Consider the following 27,641-nt stretch of genomic DNA (forward strand, 5'->3'; position numbering starts at 1 on the left):
ATAATACTAAAGCAGACAAATTAAATGTAATTTTGTTATTGCTTTGATGCTAATTCCATCATCTAGGTTTATCCCAATTCATCCTAGTTATCAACTTAAAAGTGTGGGAATTTGGTCATCTGATCAAAGCAGGGATCACTTGGGGAAAAAACCCCCCAAAACACTGAATATTTACTTTTGCTCTTGAAAATTTTTTTTTACTTACAAATATATAAAGAGACAATACATTTAGCTTTTAATAGTTCACAATAACTTTAGAATAATTTCATTTGCCTTTACTTGTTCGGTTATTTGCCATTTTCTGAGCTAATCTTGCAACACTAAATCCTAGGGGGAAAGAGCATAAAACCCACAAATCTTTGGACATTTTATAAAAGCATGCAAACCACAAAAAAAAAAAGGAAGGATTCATCAACTGCTCTTGTATTTCTATACAAACAACATTATGGGTAAATATTTATAACAAGCAAAAGAAACATTTTTTTTCTTTTAACCAACATTTTAAAAATATATAAGAAAAAAGACCTCTGATTATTGTAAAAACAAAGTGTCAATATGACACTGCCTTAAGTCTACAAATCAAGTATATACAAGTCTATAAAGACATTAATGCAAAGGTTTCCAGCATGTAACTTAGTCTAGTTGCTGAGGAAGTGCTTGAATACATGGAATTATCAGCTATACCAGCAGCATCGTTCACAAGAATTTATAAAGTCTCTAATAACAAAAATAACAGCAGGCTGGCCTGCTAGCAGCAAGCCCTATATGGTTTCAAAAAAACCCAAAACATACATATACGGATTAGGACAGTAAGCTGTAAGGAGATCTCAGTCACAGAATAAAATCTGTACACTGTTCTGCCGTCCCTTCTAGTCACATTTACTTGGATTTTCTAATATTCTTGAAATTGCCGGTTCACAGGGATTGGAAAATTCCCTCCAGGGCTCGCTCGCCAGGGCCAAAATGTGCTTGCCGTGCCCTCCCCCCAGAAGGTGGACAGCAGTAGTACACAGTGAATGAGTTTCTTCTCTGGTAAGTGAATGCCCCCAACACCCCCCATCCCTCCCCCACCACTCTCCAAGTCCTCTCTACCTCAAACTGTTGCAGCCCTCTCTGTCTGCCAGGCTGAGGCTACACCACCTCTGCCTGTAGAAAAGTAAGTTTCACCCCTCAGATCAGGCAGGCATTGACTTTTTTTTCAAACCATGGCTAGTCATGTACCAAGTCCAGACTATTTGTTTCTGCTTCCTCACTCCACTGTGATCATAATATATAACTGCACCTTCTTCTCTAATGCTAGGATCTGGATCCTTTTCAGTTGTAGCTGTATGAGTTGGGGGGGTCCCTTTTAAACATGTTAAAATGGAGATCAATCAAAACTGAACAATGGGCAGGAATGGTATTTTACAACTGCTATGCCATTCCCAGTTTAAAAAATAAACCACTTGTATCAGAAAACCCCCTTAACTTTCACATTAAATCTCATACCAGGGATGGAAATAAGAATGACATTTTAAGCAGCTGTAAACTGCCATACTGGATTAGAAAGAATTGTTGCTAAGTTATAAGTAATTACGTTTTTCATCCCTTCCAAGTCCAATGCTACTGACTGGCAGCAGGTACAGTCTGACATTACAGAAGTAAATATTTAGTTGTGTATTTCCACCGCCTTGTCTACATGAGTTACAACTGGAGACACTTCTGTGACCATGTCGAGTCCTGCTCCCTTGAAGTCCCTAGCCCCCTCACACAATTTTATATTTCGAGCTTTGGCTATACCACAGACTCAAGCCAATTAGAATGAAACCTTTGGAATTTCTTAAACAAATAAAATTATGTATTCACAGAAACTTGTTTTTAGAAAGGCCATCAAGGTACGATAAATTAAAAATAAGTTTTCGTTAAATACATATATGCAGTAGATGCATATAAACAAATGGCTTTAAGAGTTTAGAGAAAATAATGAAAGGAATAGTGTGCCTCTGGTATTAATGATTTTCAAACACTTGAATATACTGTTAATCTGGTAACAGCATGACATGCATCAGGAAATAGTACAGTCAGTTTGAGGTCATAATTCAGATAGCAACCTAGACCAGCTAGAGTCAGCCAGAAGCAAACCATTGTCTCTGAGCTTCAAATTTAACAGATTAAAAACTACTTAGATACACCAACAGCAGCATGAAGGTTTATTCCATGTCCAACTTTGCCATCCATGACCTTCCCCACCATCTCCTAACCCGGTGAGCAAAGGCTGGGGTCTAAGAAGTTACTCTCAGTGAAGAGAAATGGTGGATCAACCTACACCTGGGTGGTCTCTCAACAAGGAGAAAACAGCTTATAGTAATTGCATGAATACTTCTGGTGTAAGTGGGTGTGTGCATCTGAGCAGTGATATGCATATGCTACCAGAATTCTTATTTATAATGGGCAAGTCAATGATGCATTCCCTTCTTCTGCCCCACAATGCAGCTATTTAATGGAGAAAACCTGACCGTTCTTTAACCAGTGTTAACATTCACTGATGAAAAGAAACATGATCCCTGACTTGCTATATAATCAATTACTAGTTTACTAACAGAAAAACCTGAAATAGATTTAGTTAAAAGAAAGCCAACAATGGTAACTATGTAGAGGGATCTTTACAAGGCAAATAATGCTTTAAGATATACATTTTCCAGACTTCTTTCTACATTGCCAACTAATAAGTATAAAAGCTTGTAGCTTAAAAACATTCATTACATAGTAACACAGTAAATGATGGCAGAAAAGGACCAAAATTAGTTCATCCATTCTGCTCAGTTGAGAATCTTCCACTTTGGGAAGATGAACATATAAATTCCCCCTCTCAACTCAATACCAGCTCCCACTCTCCCATTAGTCTTATAAAAGGTATCTACTATTAAGCTAGTCCACATGGTTACACTCAATTGTATTAAAATAGTATGAATATACAAATGTTTTATGGAACTTCTAACATTTTCTTCAAAACAAAAAAACACTTCAGAACAAATGAAGACCACAAAATCAACCCAGTCAGCCAGAATTTGCTAAACGTCTGAAGTTCTTAAGTATGGCACTTGCAAATGAGTATCAATGCGCAACATGCCCGTACAGCCCACTCTGCTTGCATCCAGCCGGTATACGATGTGCAACACCTCAGAGCTGTGAGACCAAATAATATTCCAAAGAGGAAAACACTACATCCCCAACTTGGATCCAATACTACTACAAACTTCAGTTTCTGGACTGAAATGATGCATATTTTGGACTCATCTACAGAAAGCAGGACAGCGGGGAATGGGGGTTTCTCCCAACCATGCCATAAAATCCCTCCTCTACGTACTGTCGTTTAAACCTCCTCCTCTTCCTGGATCCTCTAAACCCCTTTGTTAGCAAAACCAAGGATCAGAGTGAAATCTAGATTTGAATTTCATTATTCACCCATGTTTAAAAAAGAAAAAAAAAAGTCCAAAACAAATGAAGGAGCACTAACCACATACCAAGGTGGGACTAATTAACAGGACTACATATTTTGTTTCTTCAGCTTAAGTGTTTACCCACTGACAGCTGTGGGAATAAAACTCCCATTTCTATAAGAGGCATGCAACACAGTTTACAATATTGCCAGGCATTTGATGTTAACCAAACCCTGCAGGAATATACCTTTTTCGGTGAATTTCCTCAAAATATCCATGCATGGGAATTTCTTCTAGTGAGGTATGAGACTGTTCAAAAAGAAAGCTCTGTATGTCAGTAAGGTAATCCGGAGGTCTGTCTGTCCAATTACACTTTTTTTGCTTTCTTTTCACAGAAAGGACAGGCTAGCAGGGCGCAACATTCGGCATGAGTAAGGCAAGCTTTTTGCATAGTGAATTAACAAGGTGCTTGGTCACCCTGCTGTGCCCTTATTCTTTGCCTTCTGTCCTGTCACTGACGTGAGACAGCACCATCCTGAGACAGTACACCTATTTAAAGCAGCAATACTGGAAATCTACATTAGATACAGTTAAGATTCTTCTTTTAATTTGGGTTGAACGTTTTGAAGTTTTTCTCCTATTTAGTCACTCCCACCACTAGGGATGCAAAGGAGAACAGGATACTGCTGTGCTGGTCTTTATAAGAACCCCATGTAGGTTACGGACTTACAAAAATCAAGCATAAGATCATAGTGCATGGACTCCACGGGGAAGATCTTTAAAAACAAGGTTGTCTTTGTAATAAAAGATGCACACCATTTCAAAAGCATATAAATATACAACATCAAATTTGGACAGAAAAGAAAATAGACCCAAGAATGAGGTAAAGCAGCAACTGAGCCGTGCAGCAGTAGCTCATAAGGAAGAACCTAGCTAGTCCGGCTGCTTTAAAGCTTTGCTAAGACTTCACTTGTACTAAATATCTCTTCAGCTACTACAGCGAACAAAAGAAGAGCGTAAAATATCTACCCACTTTAAACAAAAAAACCCTAAAACGTGCCCCACACTTCTGCGTGAAAAACTATTTACAGTTTTTTGGTAATAACCCTCAATCCATGACACAAGATGGCCATCTGCAGTCACCTATACAAACCCGAAAACAAGTTATGACATTTTATTTTTTTGGTCTCCTAAAGCAAAGCATCTCGTCAATCAAGTCAGTAATTTAATACAAAGGAAGCCCATCTCCCCCAATGCCAGCACCATGCATTGCTGTTTTCCGTGTTTTGCTGTTTTGTTTTCATTAGAAATGTTAAGTGATGTGTTACCTGCACTCAAAATTTCAGCCTGGAGCAAAGGCACAATTTCAACACCAATCAGCATTTTCTTTTTTTTTTATACAAGAATAGAAATTTACAGCACCAGTTCTAGGGTGACGGGGATCCTTTAGGAAGAAGCCCCCTGAGCCCTGTATCAGAATTTTACAAGTCCATGGTTTTTTTGTTTACTACTTTTTTTTTTTCTTTTTTCCTCCTAATCTCCAGAAGGTGGTGGCTATCAGCTGACAGAACCCTCTGTCTCACTGTCCTTTTCAAACTCATCTTGAATGTCGTCCGTGTTCCCAGAGTCACTGCTTGCTACGGAACTGGTAGAGGGAGAATTCCTACAGGGAAAAGAAAGGAAGAGTACTCAAACCCTTGGAATTTCAGTGAATAACCCATCAAAGGTGTGCTAAAAGATTTTACAGTATGACCACAGCTCGTATTGACCGTTTGGTAAAGGACCTGAGGCTTATTCCATAATTTGAGAAACATTTCAATATTTTCTTGATTGTTTACATCTGAGTAGGATCACAGGGATATAATCTCATTTCCCGGGTTACTTTGAATAAGGAACCCAATTACCGGGTTAGAAGTAGAGCGGAGTAGCCTGCAAACCAGTGAAGTCATGGTTGAAATCCCGCTTCTCTCGTGCAAGTCACTTCATCTTGCACTGCCTCGGGTACAAACTTAGGGCTGGATTTACTAAAGATTTTCTCTGATCCTGTTGCTGGGAAAATGCTTAGTAAATGAGGTCCTTAAGCTCTGCCCCAGGAGACTTTCAATCTAAGTACTGTACCTGATTGTAGCTCACCTTGAGCTCTGATTAGGAAAGGCAAGTAAACTGAAAAACCCAACTTCAAGTAATTTCAGCTAAATATAAACCTTGGTAGCAGTTAAAGCAGCCCGCTTTTACAAATGGCAGTGAAGAGAGTAAATACTGCATAAGAGTTTATTTCAGAACATGCAGACTATAAATCAAGACCTTAGCCTTACAGAAATCATGCAAACATTTTCAAGTTGCTTATCAAATACATTACTGAAATCTGTGTTAGGAAGTGGCAGCTCTCCCAGGAGAGATCAAAGAGCTAAAGCAAATGACTTAGGATAACTTCATTGTTCTAGTTAATTAAGGGGTGTAAAAAATCGTGCTTGTATTCAGATAACCAAGCCAAAACATTTCACTTGGTGGGCTGCACTGTATAAAAAAACCCCCCCAAAAAAACCAATACTACATAGTACTGGTAAACATGTTACACTGCCATGAACCACAGAAATTCCCTACAACAGTGTTTCCCAAGTAGTGTGCCTTCAGTCTTGAACAGGTGTGCCACAGAGAAAAGACCACCACTGCCTGACGCTCAGATCCAGGCCAGTTAGCAGGGCTCTGCTCTCACCAGGGGTGGCTCCTGAACACGTAGGAACTCTTTTCTAAGGACATGTGTAATCATACATGCCTCTTCTTCCTACCTACAGCATGAGCCTTGGGGTAATTAATGGGCGGCATGCAGAGCACACTTTGTGCAGCGCATACAGCACCCTTCTGAGCCTCCTGTCTTATACACAGACAGGGAGAGGGTTTACTGAGCACTGCCTGTGATTGAGTGTTGGAAGAAGCAGCAGCAGAGGAGGAGATCTGGCAGTCACGTGCAGCAGCCGAGGTAACTACACCACACTGACTTCTCCCGTCTCCTGCACTTGTATGTAGAGAGAGCTGGTCCACACACGTCTCTTTCCTCTCTCCCCCTTTGTTTTAAAATTTGAGAGAGACTGGTAGGGCTTTCAGAGATTTCCTAGCTCTTCTTTTAGCCATACAAGTCCTCTCCACCTCCAAACTGGCTATTCTGTGGAGGATGGTATGCCACACATTGTTGTTAATGTAGATGTGCCTTGGGCTTGAAAAAAATTGGGAAGCACTGCCCTACAAGCTTAAAAAGAAGCATAAACTTTTCACGCCTTCTTTTACCTGTGCTGCTTTTTTATTAGCAATTTTTAACAGACAAATCTTATAGGAAATATTACATATGTAATTTTACATATGTAATATTAAATAATATTATAAATTATATTATAATTTATTATAAATTATATGTAATTTATAGTATAAATATGTAATATTACATCATATATGTTAATCCTATACTGCTCTTTTCTCTTTCTCCCAGTTCTATTACCTTTGTTTCATTGTAACTGCAACCTTGATGCACTAGTTATAGTTTATTGTTCTGTGCACCCCTTGTTCTAATGTAAACCGGCATGATGTGATTTGTTCATGAATGCCGGTATATAAAAAACCTAAATAAATAAATAAATATACAGAACTAAATGATTTATCAGGAAATCTTGAAAGGCAATATTTCCAGGACAAATCCAAAATAGGAGACTGGGGGGAGGAAAGGATATTACTGACCAGACCAAACAGAAAATTAAATCCTGTAATTAGATCAATGGTCCAGTATATACAATATCATTACCCTGTAAGACCAAGGAGCAGGCTTTGGGGATAAGTGCTTCCTTGCAAATGTATTGCTCTGTATCAGGAGAATACATTTTTGTTTTTTTACTATCATGAGCATTTAAAGACCGAGTGACTCTAACCTTTTGTTTCATAGTAAAGATAGTAAACGACAGCTGATAAAGATCATTGGCTCGTCCAGCATTTGAGAGATTCAAACTCTGGTTTTCTACCATCCTGGGCTGATGAGTATACAAATTCCCACACACCATAAACCATCACCAACCCACCTCTTTCCCAAATATGTCCAAAATCTGCCACAGTACTGGCCTACATCACTCCCACTTGCAGGCCACCTCAGGCCTCGTCATCTAATGTAGTAAAATGACACTGGGTAAAGACCAACCGGGCCTATCCGTTTTGGGTAGATGAGTATATAAATTCCCCTAGTAACTGAACACAAACTCCCTCGGTGTCCTACAGAGGCAAAATCTCTGCTTACCTTCCAGCAGACCCTTTGATTAATCTCCGACAAGTTTCCATTTGCACATCAAGGCCTCTTTTCATACTGCACATCTCCATGTACTCGTGCAAGTGGCGATTCATATCACTTTTAGCTGTGGCCAATTCCAACTGTGCAAACAAGACATGAGAAAATTAACAGGTGTCACGGAGATGCTAGATAATGCCACTCTCTATACTCAAACTATACTTAGAGAAATACTGATGTGACAATGTTTACATCCCCCCCAAAGCAGGCACTATAAGCAGAATTGCTGAACAGGTGTTCTCCAAGGAGCAGAGGGTATCAGCCCTCACAAATGGTTAATGTGACTGGATGGAGCCCAGGTCAGAGTAATGACTCTGACTTACTCTGCTAAGCATATGCAGGACATCCTGTTTCCCACCTATCACATGGATGCCCCCTCCCACCAGTTCTGTATATAGCTATAAACTACAGAAAATCTCCTTAGGGAGGTGGATGGGTCTCGCAAAGACTGATATTCGGCTGTCCTCTGATAACCCCTGTTATAGATAAACCACTTTGCTTTCTCCAAGGATAAGGATATTCAGTCTTCACAGATGGAAACCTGTAGGTACAAGCTGCCATCAACAAAAAAAGGGAATAAACAAGAAAACACTGCTTCGGGACAGTACATTTCTGTTGCCCTGATGGATAACTCCAAAAAGAGTGGGATACAAATGTCTTGGCCAGTAGGGTGCTCTGGGGATCATAGTCCTCTGGTGTTTTCTGAGCTTTGGTAAAGTCTGTGCCACTAGAAAAATCAGAGGATATGCAATCCCCAATCCAAGGAGAAGGCATCTAAAGCTATTCTGCTTGTTAGCCTCTCCTCAAATAAACTTGTTGATGCCATAAAGGCCCAACATTCTCAACATGCTGATGTCTGCTGACTCGTTTCTTCCACTATGATCATCAAGGTGATTATCCTTTCTTGTGGAAAAAAAAGGCTTTTCTTTGGCTAGTCACATCTAGCAGAACTCTTATAAATTCCAATTGAGATGACAGTCTTAGGTGGCGCTTGGTTTTGTACATTGATTCTTTTTGCATCTTCCTTAGATATGCTCTTGACTAGTCAATTGTCCAGACTGGTGATGCACATGCATCCCTATCTGCATAAATACCCTGCAACCACTAGACATTTTGTGAATACATGTGGTGCTGACACTAGGCTGAATGGCAGTATGTGATATTGGAAGTGATGTTTCCCTATTAAAAATCTGAAATACATCCAAGTCATAGAAAGTATCTCCACATAGGTGGTTTAAGCATTCCTTTAAATGGAGAGAAAGAATAAAGGTGCCTAGGGAAATCAATTTAGTAATGATGGCAGATAAAAGTCCAAATGATCCATCCAATCTGCTCAGAAAGCTGCTTATGGTTGTAACTGTTGCTCTGTGCAGGTTACCCCAAGCCTACTATTAAGAGTAGTGACTAGCGCTCCATGCAGATTATCCCATGCCTACTATTAGGGATAGTAACTCCCATGCCTTCTATGAAGGGTAATAACTGCTGCTTCATGCAGATTACCCCATGCACCCTTTTCTTCATTTCCAGCCTCTAGACTCTCCAGAGATAAAGATTATTACTGCATTTCTTGTTCTAGAGGAAGAGGTGATTTGTCCATAAGTGGGAAGTGAACCCTGGCTTCCCTGGTTCAGGATCCTTTGTTCTGCTGTAACCACTAGACTACTCTTCTGAATGGATACTTGTTCTAGGCCCTTACGTCTAGGACGGGACGCGAGATCCTATTATTTTTTGGGATCAAGAAATACTCTTTTTCCCTGATGGAACAGGTTTGATTGTTTTGGTCTCTAAGGGGAACGAGAGTTCCTTGAGGAGCAGCTCCTGATGCTGATAGGCAGACCATGATTCATTTATTTACTGCACTTATTTTCCACAACATCCAAAAATAAACATTTGATCAGTGCGGATTACAGGAAAAATATATATAACACAAAACATTTCAGTGCGCAATTTGGTGGGCTTTCCAATGGATGAAGTTAGTATCGTTGCTGTATTATACTGGGAACCCTGCTGTCTGAAGTTACACTGGATCAACAGTTTACATAAAACCTCAACTTCCTTTCCTCCCTCCCACACACCCACTCTAACCATCTCCTCCTCGATCCAGGCAAAACCCCATTCCAGGATTTGTCTGGGGAGTTGTCTTTGGCTTCAAGACCCTGTATCTGGGATGAGAGCAAAGTCCCAATTACTGTTGGTAGGAGCAAGGGGGCAGAGGATAACTCCTCTTCTGAGGATAGAAGTGCTTCCTTGGCATCCCAACTGAATACCTCCTAGATGTGGAGAATGAATCAGCAGTGGCTGCAGAGAGGGTCTAAAGTGTGGCAAAGTGGTCCTTTATTGAATCTACTGCTTCTTTGACCTGACCTCTGAAAAGATGATCTCCCTTGCATGGCATAAGAGTGAGTTTATCCTGTACATCCTGTGGTCCACAATCAAGAGAGTCTGTGGATGCTAATTTCAGAAGCTCTCTGCTATCTTGAAAACATTATAGGTCAACCTAAGTGCTTTCCACAAGCTTCTCTTTTTAGGTCATATTTCTACTAGACAGACCTGCTACCTTTGCAACATATCTCGCTTGTTTTGGGCCATGAAAAGCTGGAAGTGAGCATAGCATTTTGATAAATCTTCCACTCAACAAGGTCAAGCATACACCAATCTCTTGCTGGAGGCACCAAGGAGTTTTTTTTTTTTACTTCCTGGCCTTCTTCAGAGCTGATCTGATTACCATAAAATGATGAAGCAGCTGCTGTTTCTTGAATCTGGGAGGCTTTTGGACACGATATATGGTGTTTGCCTTCTTAGTCACAGGGTATACATGCAGAGGGAAAATTCCCCACAATCTCATCTGCACCTCCTGAAGGACATCACAGATCAGCTCGGACATGACAGCCTTTTGGGAAGGAATTAAGTAGAGAATGTCCCATAATATGCTCTAGGCTCAGCCTGCTCTTCCAAAGTAAATGGAATGGTTTCAATCACTTCCTTTATAAAGTTGGCAAAGGTTAAGTCTTCTGGCAAAGAATTCCTTCTTTTGTGTGGAAGAATGGGTTCTGAGGGGAGATGACAACAACTCCTGATCAGCGTAATCTTCAGATCCATAAACCTAACCCCAGGAGCGCGCAAACTGATTCGTAATAAAAAACCTGTCTAGCAGCCAAGACCTTAGGGAGAGGAGTTCTTAGACGTTGGAATCTAGACACAGATGTAAGTTGATGCCTCAGTGAAGCTTCCTCCTCTGATGTAAAGGAAATTCACACAAGTGAGGCTGGTAAGAAATACCTATGCACTTCTGGGCTTCAAAATTAATACGATATCACCTGGCATTGCAGAGTTTCCAGAATTGGATGTACTTTACCTGCATTGCTTTCAATACTGTTGATATCAGTGCCCCTGCCAATGCTTGTGAGGAGGGGATGCTCTGGATCTTCTGGATCCTTCTCTCCAACTCTTCTTCAAATAGCGCCATTGCTAAAGGAGCATGGAATGTAGAAGGAGAAATCCTCCTCCCGAGTCACTCAAGGAATATCTGTGACAGAGATTGGGTTCCATGGAGACTGGCACATTCTACCATATTCCTTGAAGTGTGAGCAGTCCACTCTGCAGAGATGCTTAAAGGGTGGTATGACTGCTACCAGAATCTCTCTACACTGATGGGTCAGATGCCTATGCTTCCTCATGAATGCTCCGCATCCATGTCCCCCAATGCTAATAAAACAGAATCCTTTGCTTTCATCGGATGGGAGGAGCTAGAAGATGGACTCTCTCCCTGGTCTCTATTAGTGCTTGACTTCAAAGAGACGTGATGCTTCTTCAATATTAATGCACCACCAGCATCTGGTGCAACTCAAGGGTGCATCCGATTTCTTCAAACAAAAGGGCTTCTCCATTCACTTTTGTCTGTTACTAAGATTTCCGGGAAACAGTTTCTGACAGGTGCTGTAACCAGATATATTATGCCTAGCGATATTGTGCACAGCAATAATAAATTGTGGGGGGTCTGACACAGACATTACGCAACTATATCGGGTGCAATTATTAAAGCTATTGGTCTTTTCTCACTGGGACAGTGCCGAAAATATGGCCAAAGTGAAATCAATACGTACGTTTTGGAAAAACCAGGCTGACTGATGCGACAGATGCAAGATACTAATGCAAATATGCAGCTACGAAAAATGTAAAAAAACTTAAAACTCTTTATGAAAAACCTAAGTGAAATAAAAAGAAAACTTTAAGAGAACAGAGGCCACAGCAGACAATTTTTTTTTTTAAACACATACTTCTATTGAAAGCAGCAACATAAAACGAAAATGTGACCGCTGGCCATGAGGAAAAAGACTAATGGGAACCGATGCAACTGCTGTGATATGCAATATTCTCCACATAGACAGCACAGCCCATCAGAAAGCTGTGGATGCTTTAGAGTCAATACTCCAATCTGGGCTCCGTCCTATGATGTCACCTATCTGAAAGCTGAATATCTTTGCTTGTCTTTTGAAAATATGTTATTTATATACTACTTCCTTAAAATAAAATTCAACCCAAGGCAATTTACAAATTAATCAAATACATAAAAATACAATAATTGCATAGGTACCGTAATCTAAAATACACCAATTAAAACAATCATAAATCAATACATAATTACAAACAAAAACAAATAATGATACTGGAAACCATGCTATTCATCTAAAGCATATTTACCACTGAAATGTACATCATTCTGCATTAATGAGTTCACTTGTTGCATGGTATGTGCTTGACAGGACAACATATGAAGCAGAATTCTGTTCACCATGTGTGCTGGTTAGTCATTGCATTGTTTGTGAATGCTACTCTGCCACTTGACAGGTTTGTTTCCCTGTTTATACCATATCAATGGGCACAACAAATCAGAACAAAAAATTCATGGTACAGATATTATGTAAGAATGTTATTCTTAATACAGTAATGTTTTTCACATTGCCCAGAATATCAACTTACATTTGACTCTTATAAGTTTTAACCAGTAAGTTGAGAAGATATATCTCGTAACAGCTTTGCATAGGCAACATGACTTTATTTTTATTTTTTTTTTTACACAAAACAATTTCTCTCTCCAGAGGACTATTTAAAATTCTTTATCTGATACATTCCCATTTCTTACCTCAATCTGATCTATTGTTTCCTGGTATTCTTTGTCTCTTGTTTTGAAGAAAGATTCTGTTTGATGGATTAAATTTCCTAAGCTTTCCTCCTGCTAAAGAAAAACAGAATGCTGTTCACAATGCTGCCACCCATCTTGTTACTAATACAAACCATAGACATCACATCATTCCAGTCCTTCAGTCACTTCACTGGCTCCCGATATGTCAACACATCCAAAATAAAGTTCTTTCAATCATTCACAATCTAATTCATAATTTATTTTATTTAAAAACTTTTCTATACCGTCGCTAAGTTATATACCATCGCAACGGTTTACAAATAGGCACATAGACTAAGGTATGTAAATGTAGGTTATCGTACATTCTAACAGGTGCCAATAAAGTTCGGTTACAGTTTCATCAATAAAATCAATATTTGAGTAATGTTGGTCTAGTCCAGGTGTATTATTGAGTTACTATCTCTTTGAGGTATTACTTATTATATGTAGGATTGAATAAATTCATTCTCATCTGCGTTTCCCTGTACTTTCATTCTCTACCCTCCAGACTCTTTAGTGAAGGCTTTTTTTTTTTTTTTTTTAAAGAGCCACGTTTTTAGATTTTTCTTAAAAGATTTGAGATCACTCTGTAATCTGAGTTCAGGGGGCATCCTGTTCCATAGTATGGGCCCAGCCAATAATAAAGCCCTTTCTCTCACTTGGGTTAATTTTGCTGACTTTACTGAAGGGATTGTTAGTAGTGCTTTCTTTGCTGAGCGGAGGTTTCTTTGTGGAACGTGTACTCGTAAGGCTGTATTTAGCCAGTCTGCTTCCTTATCATATATTAGTTTGTGTATGGTACAAGGCCTTGAATTTTATCCTGTATTCGATGGGCAACCAATGTAAGTTTGCTAGAGTTTCAGTTATCTGGTCCCTCCTCTTTTTTCCCGTCAGTATTCTGGCTGCAGTATCTTGAAGTAGTTGGTTTGCTCTTCAGTACAATTATACCAGCCCCCATATCATCTACAATCCATTGACAAAAACTATCTACAAGTTCCTACTATTAACACAGCAAGGCTAGATTTAATAAGACAAAGTGCTTTTTCTGTGGGAGACCAACTTTATGGAATTCGATTCCAGCCTCACTTTGACTCCTATCAAACTCAAAGGTGTTGAAAAAGGCGTTAAAAACATATTTATGCTTTGCTGCATTTAACAAGCTCCAGGCAGTCTGATCTATCACTCGCTTATTTCTTTAATCTTCTTTTATTGTGTATTTCTACAAATCCTTTATTACATATTTTAGATTTATCTGATGTGCCGCTTTGTTTTGTCTTTACTTATGTTCCTCATTTACATTTTCACTATGTATGTTGCTTATGTAAACCAACGTAGACTACCTAAATTGTATAGGCGGTATATAAAAGATTTTAAATAAATAAAATATTACTAAACTACATCCAGGAAGGCTTTTTCTTATACACTAATCTATGGAAGGATAATTAAGTGTCAAGACTCTAGTAATATCCAAACAATAGATAGAGCAGCTCCCATTTTTCTGTAGCAACTCAGGAGTAAACTGCAGCATATTTGCATCTATTTGCATATCAAATCGATTTTAATAAAAATAAAGTTCTTTCTGACCTCATGTGGTTATTTTCTTCTAGTGTTTTTTTTGTGGGGAATGGGGAGGTCTCGGGAAAAGAACGAGATCTTAGGAATTAGTGCAGGAGAGAGAGAAAGAATTTCAGAGAAAGAAGAAGCTGAAGGAGAGGGACGAGGTTGAGAGGAAAAGAAAAGGAGAAGTGGAGCCAAGATTTCCTTTCGGTGGGGATGGAAGAGCAAAAGAAGGGATCTCAGATAAGCAATGAAGCAAAATGGAGGAAGAGGTGAGGGAAAAATAGGAGAAAGGATGCCAACCTGGGGGGATAGGCAGAGGAAGAGGGGTACTTATCAACTGGTCAAGACCTTGTGCTTACCTTCATTAAAAGGACACAAGGACAATGATTCATGCAGGATAAATATTAAATTGTAACACACAAATATACAATACACTGAAATTATGTAATCCTAAAGGAACATAACATCCCATGAAAGAGTACAAAGCAAAGAAAAATAGAAAAAAGTTAAAGGAAAGAATAGGACTGAATATACTAAAAGCAGACTACAGCAAAATGCCAGAAACTTGGACATGTGACAGGCGTAAATAGGGACAAACTACTAGTAAAAGAAAGAAGAAATACAAAACTAAAGGTTAGAAAATAATTTTGAAAAACAAAACGATTTAAAAATGTAAAGCTAATACAGCCGATTTAAGATGAAGCTAACATGGCATCCAAAAATGTTGGCTCTGATTGAGGCCCACAAGGCCAAGTACAACAGATCTGAAAGTTGTGTGCCCACAAAAAGATTACATTGCACAATGCAGAGGATAATGAAATTAATACTGCTCCCCACAAGACACCCATTAAAAAATAAGAATACTCTTAATTTCTTAACCCCCCTCAAAACAATGAGAGGATAATTTTCAAAGCCATTATGAGAGTAAAAAGCATTCTACTTGTGTTAACTGGTTAGATGAAAATTTCCCTCCCTCAATGCAGCAAAAAATCTGCACATTTTTCCCCAATGCTAGCCTCTGCGCCACACTGAAAGAGGCATTTTCTGGGGGTGTTTAGGTTAAGGGGGGGGGGGGGGGAAATAAGAAGAATGCACATAGATGGCATTTTCAAATCTTTGCATGAACTCTTCCAGGAAAAATCTACCTGCAGAAAAAAAGCAGGTTCAAGTATATGCATATTTTTGCTTTGAAAATAGGTGCAAAACCTGCGGGGAAAAGTACACACTGTCTTTATCCCAATGTAGACAGTTTGAAAGTTGCACCCCGAATGAATTTATCCTCCACAGTCCAATGTCCCTAAGTAAAGTCTTGGTAGACATTACTGAAAATGAAGTCTCCATTTAAAGTGTTTAGGCCCTTCTCTCCCTCTCTAGACAAACTGCCTTGTGTGCAGTCTGCTTCTGTATGTGCACAGGTATTCCACCTCCTGTTTCACTATATCCAGCTGCAACTCTGGCTCAATAAAAAAAAAAAAAAAAAGAGCTTGTAAAAATGCTGTACTCCGTAGTCAGCACTCTCAATTTCTGCAATATTATTTTGTAATCTGATACACACCAAAGAAGTAACAATGAGAAATGCAATCTGCTAGTCAATTAGAGATGGCATGTTTTCCCACAGGAACTGCAGCTCTGTTGGTATTAGAAGAAAAAAAGCTGGGTGAGCTTTAGTTCATTCTTGCTGTTACAGTTAGCTTGGTTCATTAATAATGGTTTTGCATGTAATACAAGAAATGGTTTCAGAACCAGGTCTATAGGCTGAAGACAACTCAATTTCCATTAACTAAGCTAGAATACTACAAAAATGCTGATGCTAGTGAAAAATGTCGATTAACATATTTGCTGATACTGCTGAGAATTCTCTATAAACTACTGTATGTGCGTATAGACATTGCAAGTCCACACACTTGTCGTCCCAAAAAACACAATGGGAGAACTCTCTTCGTGAGGTCAAAACACATTCTGGGTGGCAAATTAGTGTGATTCTGTCCAGAGTGCATGCAATACAACCCATGATTGACATGGATGACATCATACTCAACTGTTAAACATGCTGCCGAAAAGGTATAAGATAAGAAAACAGGTCACAGAAACTTCAGATAAGCAGCCACCACCATCAAGAAGGAAGTATTTATTTAGCCATTCCAAGTGAAGATCACAATGGTTTACATCATGACATGAATATTATAGGTACCAATTACATTCACTTGATGTATTCATATTGCATACATTTTAGGCAGCCAGGTGAAGGAGAGATATAAAGGGATGGGGGTAGCAGGGGTGAGGGAGCAATTATAACAAAAGGTGCTGGAGGGATGTATTTGGGCTGGGTTGGAAAGAAAGAGGTGATGAGTTCTTTAGTTATAGGTTCATATTGAGTTTGTCCAAGAGGGAGCAAGTAATGATTTCAGAAGGTTAAGTTTGATTGTAGGCATTTTGGAAATACCACGTTTTGAGGTCACGTCTGAATTTCTTTGTTTCAGTGGTCAGACGCAGAGACTCAGGCAGAGAGTTCCCAAGTGTAGGGCCAGCTGTAGAGAACATACGCTCTTGTGAAATGTTTGTATGCTAATGCCAGAAGTCTAAGAAGTAAGATGGGAGAATTAGAATGTATAGCAGTGAATGATAACATAGACCAGAGACATGGTGGAAGGAGGATAACCAATGGGACAGTGCTATACCGGGGTACAAATTATATCGCAATGACAGAGGAGCACCCAGGAGGCGGTGTGGCGCTTTATGTCTGAGATGGCAAAGACTCCAACAGGATAAACATCTTGCATGAGACTAAATGCACAATCAAATCTTTGTGGGTATAAATCCCTTGTGTGTTGGGGAAGACTATAGTGATAGGAGTAGACTACCATCCACCTGGCCAAGATGCACACAAGGCAGTTTGTCTAGAGAGGGAGAGAGGGGGCTAAAACACTTTAAATGGAGATTTCATTTTCAGTAATGTCTACCAAGACTTTACTGTGGGATTTGGGCATTGAACTGTGGAGGATAAATTCATTCGGGGTGCAACTTTCTACATTGGGATAAAGACAGTGTGTACTTTTCCCTGCAGGTTTTGCACCTATTTTCAAAGCAAATATATGCATATACTTGAACCTGCTTTTTTTCTGCAGGTAGATTTTTCCTGAAGAGTTCATGCAAAGATTTGAAAATGCCATCTATGTGCATACTTCTTATTTCCCCCCTTATCCTAAACACCCCCAGGAAATGCCTCGTTTAGTGTGGCGCAGAGGCGTCAGAAGTGGCATAGTGAAATTGAAAGGTGACAAACAGCAATATATAGAAAGGAACAAAAATTGCAGAAATAAATACTTCAGTTCGGTATTCACTAAAGACGACCATGGAGAAGGACTGTTGCTGGTTAACAAGACTGTAGATGGGGATGGAGTAGACGAAACTCCATTTACAAAAGATAATATATGGGAGGAACTAGGCAAACAAAGTGGACAAGGCCATGGGGCCAGATGAGATACACCACAGGATACTGAGAGAGCTCAGAGATGTGCTGGTGGGTTCGCTGAAGCACCTGTTCAATAGATCCCTGGAAACGGGAGTGGTGCCGTGGGACTGGAGAAGAGCGATGGTGGGCCTGCTTCATAAGAGTGGTAGCAGAGAGGAGGCCGGAAACTACAGGCCGGTTAGCCTCATCTTGGAGGTGGTAAAATTAATGGAGACTCTGCTGAAGGAAAGGATATGAACTATCTACAATCTGGTGGGTTGATGGACCCGAGGCATCATGGATTCAGACATCTACTTGATTTTCTTTGATTGGGTGACTCGAGAACTGGATCAAGGAAAAGCACTCAATGTGATCTACTTAGATTTCAGCAAAGCTTTTGATACGGTCCCGCATAGGAGGCTTGTGAATAAAATGAGAAGCTTTGAAGTGAGCGCCAAGGTGGTGGCGTGGATTACAAACTGGCTGACTGATAGAAGAGAGTGTAATGGTATACGGAACCTACTCTGAAGAGAAAACTGTGTTAAGTGGTGTGTCACAAGGTTCGGTTTTGGGACCAGTTCTGTTCAACATTTTTGTGAGCGACGTTGTGGAAGGGATAGAAGATAAAATTTGTCTATTTGCAGAAGATACTAAGATCTGCAATAGAGTGGGCGTGCCTGAAAGAGTAGAGAGAATGAAAAGATATTTAAGAATCCTGGTAGAGTGGTTGAAGATTTGGCAGCTGGGATTCAATGCCAGCAAAATACAGGGTCATGCATCTGGGATGTGGTAATCCAAAACAGCTGAATGTAATGGGGGGATAAAGACTGATGTGCACAGACCAAGAGAGGGATTTTGGAGTAATAAGTGTTTGGAGATCAGAAGATGGCAAAGCAATATGACAAGGTGATAACTAAAGCCAGAAGAATGCTGGGCTGCATAGAGAGAGGAATAGCCAGTAAGAAAAAGGAGGTGATAATGCCCTTGTACAAGTCCTTGGTGAGGGATCACCTAGAGAACTGTATTCAGGTCTGGAGTCCATACCTCAAAAGGGACAAAGACAGGATGGAAGTGGTCCAGAGAAGAGCAACAAAAATGGTGTGGGGTCTGTATGAGAAGACCTACGAGGAGAGGCTGAAGGATCTGAAGATGAAGAGAGGAGGCGCAGGGGAAATATGATACAGATCTTCAGATACCTGAAAGGTTTTAATGATGCATATTCAAAAACTCTTTCACTGGAAAGAAATCAGTAGAACCAGGGGTCACAAAATGAAACTCCAGGGGGGACGACTCAGAACCAACATCAGGAAATATTTCTTCATGGAGAGTGTGGTGGAGGCCTGGAATGCCCTTCCGGAGGAGTTGGTGAAGACGAAAACAGTGAAAGAATTCAAAGGGGCATGGGATGAACACTGTGGATCCCTAAAGGCTAGAGAATTTATTTATTTAGCCATTTTATATACTGTTGTTCCAAGAAAAGAATGCATGGGGGTAATTTGCAGATGCGGCAGTTACTATTCTTAACCAATAAGCTTTCATACTATTGATGCAACTCCATCATGGCTCTCTAACGGCAGGGGGAAGAGGGGAACTGGATTCAAACAGCAACCAACGAGGCCCCCGACTTTTATGGTCTGGGTAGAGAAACTAATAAGCATGGGGGTGACTTGCTGATGCAGCGGTTACTACCCTTAACCAATAAGCCTGATACTTTGATGCAACTCCAACATTGCTCTCTACTTCAACTGCAAGGCGTAATGGGGAATTAGATTCAAACAGCAACCAAACACACCAGGTCAGAGATCTCATTACATTAGCCAGACAGACATATGTGGCTAACAGATGCGATCTTCAGCGGCATGGCTAAGCCACTGAATATATGCATATATATATCTGCGTTTAGCTGTACAAGTTATAACCGGCTAAACTAGACCTGTTCTACAGCATATAATTTAAACGGCCAAGACTGAATATTGCTAGTTAGCCACATAACTTATTTGGCTAACTCGCTCTGCCCTGATATGCCCACTACACGTCCACAACTTGTGTCTAAGCAGCAGCTGCTGAACATAAGCACATATTCAGCGGCCACGACTTAATCACATAAGCTATACTTATGCGGCTAAATAGTGCTGAATACATTGTGAATATTGACCTCATAGTCTTGTAGTTTCTATGTGGACCGGAACCTCCAGGATTTCTGTTGGACCTGCTTCATGCAAAACAAATCTTGATAACATGTTTTTGCTCCCATTAGGCCTAGTATTCTCAACATGGAGCACACCAATATCTCTCCCATTGAGGTCATGCTGTTGTGGAACCTGTAGCTGATGGACAAATCTGTGCCCAAGTCATATCTAGCACAGAACCAACAAATTCAAATCAAAGGATTTTAGCAAAAGAACACCAATACTGATTTATGTTTATGAAATTTGCCATTATTTTATGAATGTTATTTTGTGAACTGCTTTGATTATTTTTAAATTTCTTCTATACCACTTTTAACAAACAGATAAACCCTAGTGACTTCCCTGCCCAAGAAATGACCTTTATGACCTTGATCAGTCAATCATCCACGCAGAGAAACACACATTCCCAGCCTGCACAAATATGTAACTACTGCAATGCTTCTGGTAAACACTACCGGAGAAGATGCCAAGCCCCCAGGTAGTTTGTTTACTGTCACACAAGGCTGGGAGTGATCTCCTGTTCCCAGGCCGTTGGCTGCCCATAAATCCTTCTCCCCTCCAATGGCTGCCCTCCATGTTCAATCCTCCCCCCCCCCCTCCTGACTTCCCCAGGCTCACCGAAGTCCTTGGTGGTCCAGTGGGGGACCCAGGGCTGTTGGCTGGCCCTTGTCACATGGTAGGGGCCGTCCATTGCTCCTACCATGTGACAGGGGCCAGCCAAAGGCACCGGTAGCCCCTGTCACATGGTAAGGGCAAAGGGCTGCTGGCACCATTTTGAATACTGGCAGCTGAAGGCCTGGGCGCAGGAGATCATGTCTGGGCCCCTGCTGGAAAGCAGGGATCGGTGAGCCTGGGAGGGGAACCATGGAGGGAGGGAGTGTGAGTGATTGAACAGGGAAGGAGGGGGGCAGTGACTGAACAGGGAGAGAGTGATTGAACAGGGAGGGCAGCCATTGGGGGGGGGGGGGGGAGTGATTTAACAGAAAGGCCAGCCATGGGGGGGGGGGGGGGTGGGGGGGCTTTGATTTAAAAATACTTTTGACACTTAAAAATAATATTGGTTCTTTGCCTAGGAAGAATATTTAAGGAAAGCAGTCAGGTAGGTAGGTAGGAGGGATTTTAAGTGGCAAGATTTTCAGACCCAGTCTAAATTGATTGAGCCCCCTAGGTTTTACCCACAGGTAACAGATAAATCTTGATTTTGGGGCCCAAAAAATACCCTCAACTTATACACGAGATCGACTTATACACAAGTATATACGGCAGTTCCAAATGGTAAACATTTATCCGAGAAGTATATATTAGCATAGTGATTAGGGATAACTAGGTGGAAGAGGGAAACAGGTTTGGGGGACAGAGGTTTTTAAATATACTTTACCAGTTGCTTATCTGCACATGAAAATATTTTATTCTCGGCTCTCTCAATTTATTCCATTTATTGTGATTTTCTACTAAATAAAGGCTTCCCTAAATCTCTCCCCCATGTCAGAAATGTTTTTGAGCTGGGGCGGATGACAAGCAGAACCTTCCAAACGTCTCCCAGCAATACGTCAAGGACCAGCATCATCCAAGGAAAATTTAGCACAATTCACACTGAGTGAAACACAGAATCAGGAGGAAAAAAAAATGTCACATACCTCGCCCTGATTATCAACAGATGGATTGCAATTGGTGAAATCTTCCCAAAGTAATAAAGTGTCCTCATTCTCTTCCCATGTTAAACTGTCACAATCATCATCAAAATCAATTGTTTCTCGCCTGTCAAAAGAGCAAGAAAGTGATCAGTCCTGCTAGAAAGCGTAAACAACTTTGGGGATGGAGCTGCCATGAGCAAATGTTAATACTATGAAGAAGGAAGAGAGTCTGGACAGGTGCACAGAACCTTTTAGGAGTACAATGGAGTTCCAACCCCATTTTTTGGGGGTGCTGTATTTCCCCTGGTGAAAGCTGGTCATTTGTGGCACTGTTCATCTGTATGCACAGTTCCTCTCTCTTTGTTGGTACTGTGAAGGACTTATGTGCACAACAAAAACATTCGGATAGACTAACTCAGGCATACAAGTCCACTGTGCTGAGGCTTGCACACATAAGTCCAGATGGATGGACACAGTCTCCCTTAAAAGTATTTTGTGTACATAAAAAAAAATATGTGACTCACATGAAGTCTTTGGCTATGTATAAGATTTGACTGAGCATTTTTCCATGCCAGTGTGTCACATAACATACGTAATTCCAATCTTAACCTCACGATGGCTCTCTAAACTCATGATGGCACTCTGCTTTAAGACTGTCTTGCTTTTTTGCACAGAGGGTGGCAGATTCAGTATGTGACTGATAGTTTGTCCTCTCTACGGTATTAAAAAAAAACTACTTGAAGTTAAATATGTGAAGAAAACGTGCACGGGGAGTCAAAGGCTAACTTTGTGCTCCCAGGAATGCTAGCATCTGCATGCAGTGGCTCACCACTATATTGGCAGCAGATGGTGAAGTACACAAAAGATCACAAAACCCTTTTTATTATTCTTCTTCTTCGTTAGCCATCTTCAGAAATGTGTTCTGTTTGAATTTGGAGGGACACGATCTCATTTTCCCCTGTAAACGTATCACTGATTTCAGTCAGTGGCCAAAAATGTCAGTAAAGAGGCAAGAGAAACCTGTGGCAGACATCCATTGCTCCAAAACCCATCCCAGATTTCTCCGTTCTCACACAAGTGATACTGAGACAGTTTGAATGAGCCTTTGCCCCCAAACTGCAAACTTGCAAATCTTTGTATTCCTTGACATTATGGCATATTTTTTTTTAACATGCTTATAATCAAAGTCTCATTTTTCTGCAGCAAGGATTGAAAATTCTGTGGCACTTTTCCAGGCTTCAATAAAAAGAACATTTTTCCAATTTGGATGTCTAAACATTTTTCTTCATTATTGCTTTATTTCCTCTCTATTTCAGTTCCTTCTATCTGATTACCGTTCATTCAATTCCTTTCCACTTTCTATATTCTGCCTCCCTTACCCCCTGGCACCACTGCTACAATTTTTCATTCCTATATTCCTCCACTCCAAAAAGGTCCCTATGCTTCCCATTGTATTCTCTTTTCCTTTCTTTCTGCAATGTTCCCCCATCTTCCCCTTCCATCTAAGTCTCGCCCTTCTTCAATCCCTCCTCTCCAGTGTTCCACCCCACATCTTCTGCCTACGTCAGTATTACCATTTCCCTCTATGTACTCCCCACTCCAGGGGTAAGGTATTCTATAGTCCTGGAGTTCTACAAATAGGTCTGGTTTTCAGGACATCCACAATAAATATGCACAAAATATATTTGTATATAATGGAGGCAGTGCATGCAAATATACCTCATGCATATTCATTGTGGATATCCTGAAAAGCAAAACCTGTTTGAGACACTCTAGGACTGGAACTGCCTAAACCTGCCACGGCTACCCACTGCTGCTTCTAATCTGTTGTTGGTGCTGTGTGGCTCTGTTTACTGTCAACTAAGCCATGCCAATTGCTGGATGCTGCCAGAAGAAAGCAGCAGCTGCTGTGGGATAAGCTATAGTAGTGGCAGGAAGGAAACTGACAGAGACCTGAAGAGTGGTGACAAGAATCTGAAGTATGTGAACTGAAACAGTAGCAGTAGTGAGGCAGGTATGAACAATAAGCATACCAGTGGGTCCCTGAGGCAAGTTTAGGTGAAGGCCAATGCCAGCTACAATTACACAACAAGATGAATCAAAATGGACTTTGATTTTTGGGCCAATCCTCAGGCCAAGGAGCCAAAGAGGTTGACTAACTCTTTGATGACACCTGGCCAAGGCAGTGTTCTGCTATATGGACCATATATTGGGCCTTCAAAGCCTGCTTCAAGGAACTAGACAAGCTCAGAGGCAAGTAAGGCTCATAGGCTATCCTTCCAGGCCTGGACTGTTCTGATTGACTTCTCAGCATAGATCTCAAAGCCAATTAGATCACATTATGAAGTTGTGTAGCATTAATTGAAAACTGTCCAGCAAATTTTAAATGGTGAAGGTACAAAATATAAGCACAGCCATATTGCGTTAAACCAGGGTTCATCAGCCCAGCATCCTGTCTCTGGCAGTGGCCAGTCCTGGTCACATGTACCTAGAAGATCCCAAACATTTGATCTATTTTACTTCCAGGAATAAATATTTTTCCCAAGCCTCCTTGGCTAATAACTATTTATGGACTTTTCTTTCAACAACTTGTCCAACCCTCTTTTTGAATCCCACTATGCTAGTTGCCTTGACTATGACACTGGCAACACATTCCATGGGCTTAATCTTGTGCTGAATGAAAAATACTTCCAGTTTTAAATCTGCCAGGTGCTCGCTTCATAAGTTTTCTCTAGTCCTAGTGTTTGAAAAGCTAAATAACCATTCCCTAATCACCCATGGCACTCCACTCATGATTTTACAAATTTCAATCATATCTCCTTCTTAGTCACCTCTTTTCCAACCTAAAGAGCCTAATCTGTTTATCCTCTCTCCATTCTCTTTATCATTTTTGTCGCTGCTCTTTACCGTTTCAATGATCACTGTATCTTTTTTGAGATGGGGCGACCAGAACCACACACAATACGCAAGGTGTGGTTCACCATGAACTTATACAAAGGCATTATGATATATTCTCAATGTTGTTCTCTATTCCTTTTCAAATAATTCCTAATAGTCTATTTTCCTTCTTGACCACCTCCGCACATTGAGTCAACGGTGTCAAGATATTGTCCACAAGGACTCAGAGGTCCTTTTCCTGGGTGCTGACACCTAACACAGAACCCAGTATCGTGTACCTGGAGTTGGGCTTATTTTTCTCTTCTTGAATTATTTTGCACTTTTCCACATTAAATTGCATCTGCCATTCACATTTGAATATAAATCTGCTTTGAAGTGCCGAAAAGCAGAATATAGTAAAAAAATAAAAAAATAGTTTGAGGTCATTTAGATGCTCCGTCTCCTAGTCTCACAAGGTGCTTTTTGCAGTTCCTCACAAGCTGCTGCTGTTTTAACAACTTGAAACATTTGTGTGTCATCTACAAAATGTGGTCCCTCACTTGCTGTTCCCTTTTCCAGATGATTTATGAATATGCTAAATAGCACAAGAACCAGCACATATACCCTGGGGGCACTCCATTAATGATTTTTCTCCATTTGTAAAACTGACCATTTAGTCCTACCCTCTCTGTCCTGTATTTTATCCAGTTACCAAACCACAACAGGACACTGCCTCCTATACCATGACCTCTCAATTTCCTCTGAAAATACCCTCTGAAAATCCAAATACACTATATCAACCAGCTCACTTTTATCTCCATGTCTTACTTACACCTTCAAAAAAATCTAGTAAACTAGTAAGGCAAGACTTCCCTTTGCAAAACTCATGTTGACTCTCCCCCATTAAACCATGTCTATGTGGATTTTTAAGGATAGCTTCTATCATTTTGCCCAGCACAGACATTAGGTTCACTGATCTATCGTTTCCCAGATCACCCTTGGATCTCTTTCTAAAAACTGGTGTCAGATTGGCCACCCTCCTCTCTTTAGGTGGTGTGGCTGTTTTAAATAAGAAGTTGCAGATCACCAGAAACAGGTCTGCAATTTCATGTTTGAGTCTCTTCGGAACTCTGAAGTGAATATCATCTGCTCCCTGTGATTTGTTATTCTTCAGTCTGTCAAGCTGATTTATTATATTCTCCAGTTTCTCAGTGATTTTGTTTAGTTGCTCAGTCATCACCATCAAAAAATGTTTCTGATGTGAATATGAGCCCAACATCCTCCTCAGCAAATGCATTTGGTTTTCCTTCTACCTTTTTTAATGCATGGAATACTTTTTCCCTGGGCCTCAAAAATTAGTCATTTTAAACTGTCCCCACACGTGCTCCTTTCAGTTTTTCCCCTAACAAATTTCATCATTTTACCATAGTCAATCTTTTTATAGTTAAATTAAATGTTACTGCAGTATTTTCTTAACATTTGCCCTTCAGAGATATTTTCGTGTCTCCTGTTTTGTAATTTCTTGCTCATCTAAAGTGAAATTGTTTTTGGTCTTTGTCATTTGAACTGCGAACAGCATTATATTGTCTTTACATTCTTTTCCCTTTCCCTTGTTTAACTTTTTGGCCATCACTCTTACCCCACTCCTCCTTTACTCCATGTCTCTCTCTAGATTCACTCTCACTGCACAATACCAGAATATGAAATTAATGATCCTACCTAAGTAAATGACCATATATAATCTGTGAATCATAGAAATACAACCAATCTTAGTCAAACTGACTGTTAAAAAGTTAAAATACTGAATACTGCAAACTGGAATGCAAGTTAAACTTGTTTTGTGATTTAGAAGAAATGATCATTTTCATAGCTTGGCTGCAGCTCTGTTCCAAACAAGACTGCACCTTACTTGGGACCAATTACATAACAGGCATGATAGATGCTGACGTACAGAGTGTGCCTTGGGTATATAGCAGTACGTTATGGAACAAAAGCTAATGTCACTCCAGGAGCAGGTATTCTCAGTGAGACAGTAGCCAGTGTGAAATACATGCTGGTTTAGGTACGTGAAGGTGAAACTACATGAGGATGGCAACAAAGCATAGCAGCCTTTATCACATGGGGGAATAATCAAAGGGGTAGGGGGAAACCAAGGAACCTTTACTCACAGCTGATTAAACATACGCTTCATCTCATCGGTGATATTCAGTGAACAGTTGACCTCGTCGTCCGAGAACTTGCCAGTCTCGCCATCGTGCTCAGAGTTATCTTCTTCAGATGCCAGCTTTCGCTCTCTTTTTCTAGAGACAGGTCCCACCTTAATGAACAGCAAACCAGTCACCAGATGTTAGAATTTAAGAGAAGCGCAGAGACAAAGCTTTCCATGACCACTGAAGGCAAATGTAGAGCATAAGCATGCTAAGCTGGCACAGAGCAAAACAAGCCATACACAACCCAGTCATTATCTACAAGGTATGCTCATTGACAGTGATAGAAGAGCATGCATATGATGATGCAAGATAAAGCAGCACACACGGAGGAAAGGGTCGCAGCCAGGGTTATGTCAGTAATGTATCTGATGTTTTCTTCTCGCTTGTGCCCTTTACAAGAGCAAAGTATTCAGAAAGCCATTAAGTCCTTAACTTTTCTCATTCGGAAATGAATCAGACAAAAAATGCTAGCCACTAGTTTGAATGAACAAGAACTGATCAGCATCTGAAGAGAAAAGATACTTTAAACAAATGCAGAAGGGACTGTTCAATCTAATTGAAACTGGACACCCAGATTTATACTGTCTCACCCTTTCCTGCTTCCCTAAGATCTCTAACTCACAGGCAATCACAGAAACGAGTTCCTTGACAGATGGCAAAGTGGACTTTAATAGAAGTTTGCTTTTTCACAGTCATAAGAGAGAACACTGAATGTACATCCCCTGATTTAGTAGCATGCCAAGGAATCTACCTCCACCCATGTAAGAATAATATTAATTCTCAAAGATGCTCAAG

General features: G+C 40.4%; 1 protein-coding gene across 3 annotated transcripts in view; it reads right to left on the reverse strand.

Annotated features, from left to right (window-relative positions):
* Window positions 1-221: 221 nt before the first annotated feature.
* Window positions 222-27,641, reverse strand: part of IFFO2 (intermediate filament family orphan 2) — a 106,612-nt gene continuing 79,192 nt past the window's right edge. The window contains exons 5-9 of one of the 3 annotated variants that reach the window (XM_029578227.1): window positions 26,805-26,953; window positions 21,763-21,883; window positions 12,887-12,979; window positions 7,696-7,826; window positions 222-5,082 (exon numbers count right to left, since the gene is read on the reverse strand). In XM_029578227.1, the coding sequence (XP_029434087.1) occupies window positions 4,977-5,082; window positions 7,696-7,826; window positions 12,887-12,979; window positions 21,763-21,883; window positions 26,805-26,953 (600 nt within the window). In that variant the 3' untranslated portion in view covers window positions 222-4,976. The remainder of the gene's footprint in view (window positions 5,083-7,695; window positions 7,827-12,886; window positions 12,980-21,762; window positions 21,884-26,804; window positions 26,954-27,641) is intronic. The other 2 variants (XM_029578229.1, XM_029578228.1) reach the window with 2 other exon arrangements.

This window comes from Rhinatrema bivittatum, chromosome 15 (genome assembly GCF_901001135.1).
Source record: "Rhinatrema bivittatum chromosome 15, aRhiBiv1.1, whole genome shotgun sequence".
NCBI lineage: Eukaryota > Metazoa > Chordata > Amphibia > Gymnophiona > Rhinatrematidae > Rhinatrema > Rhinatrema bivittatum.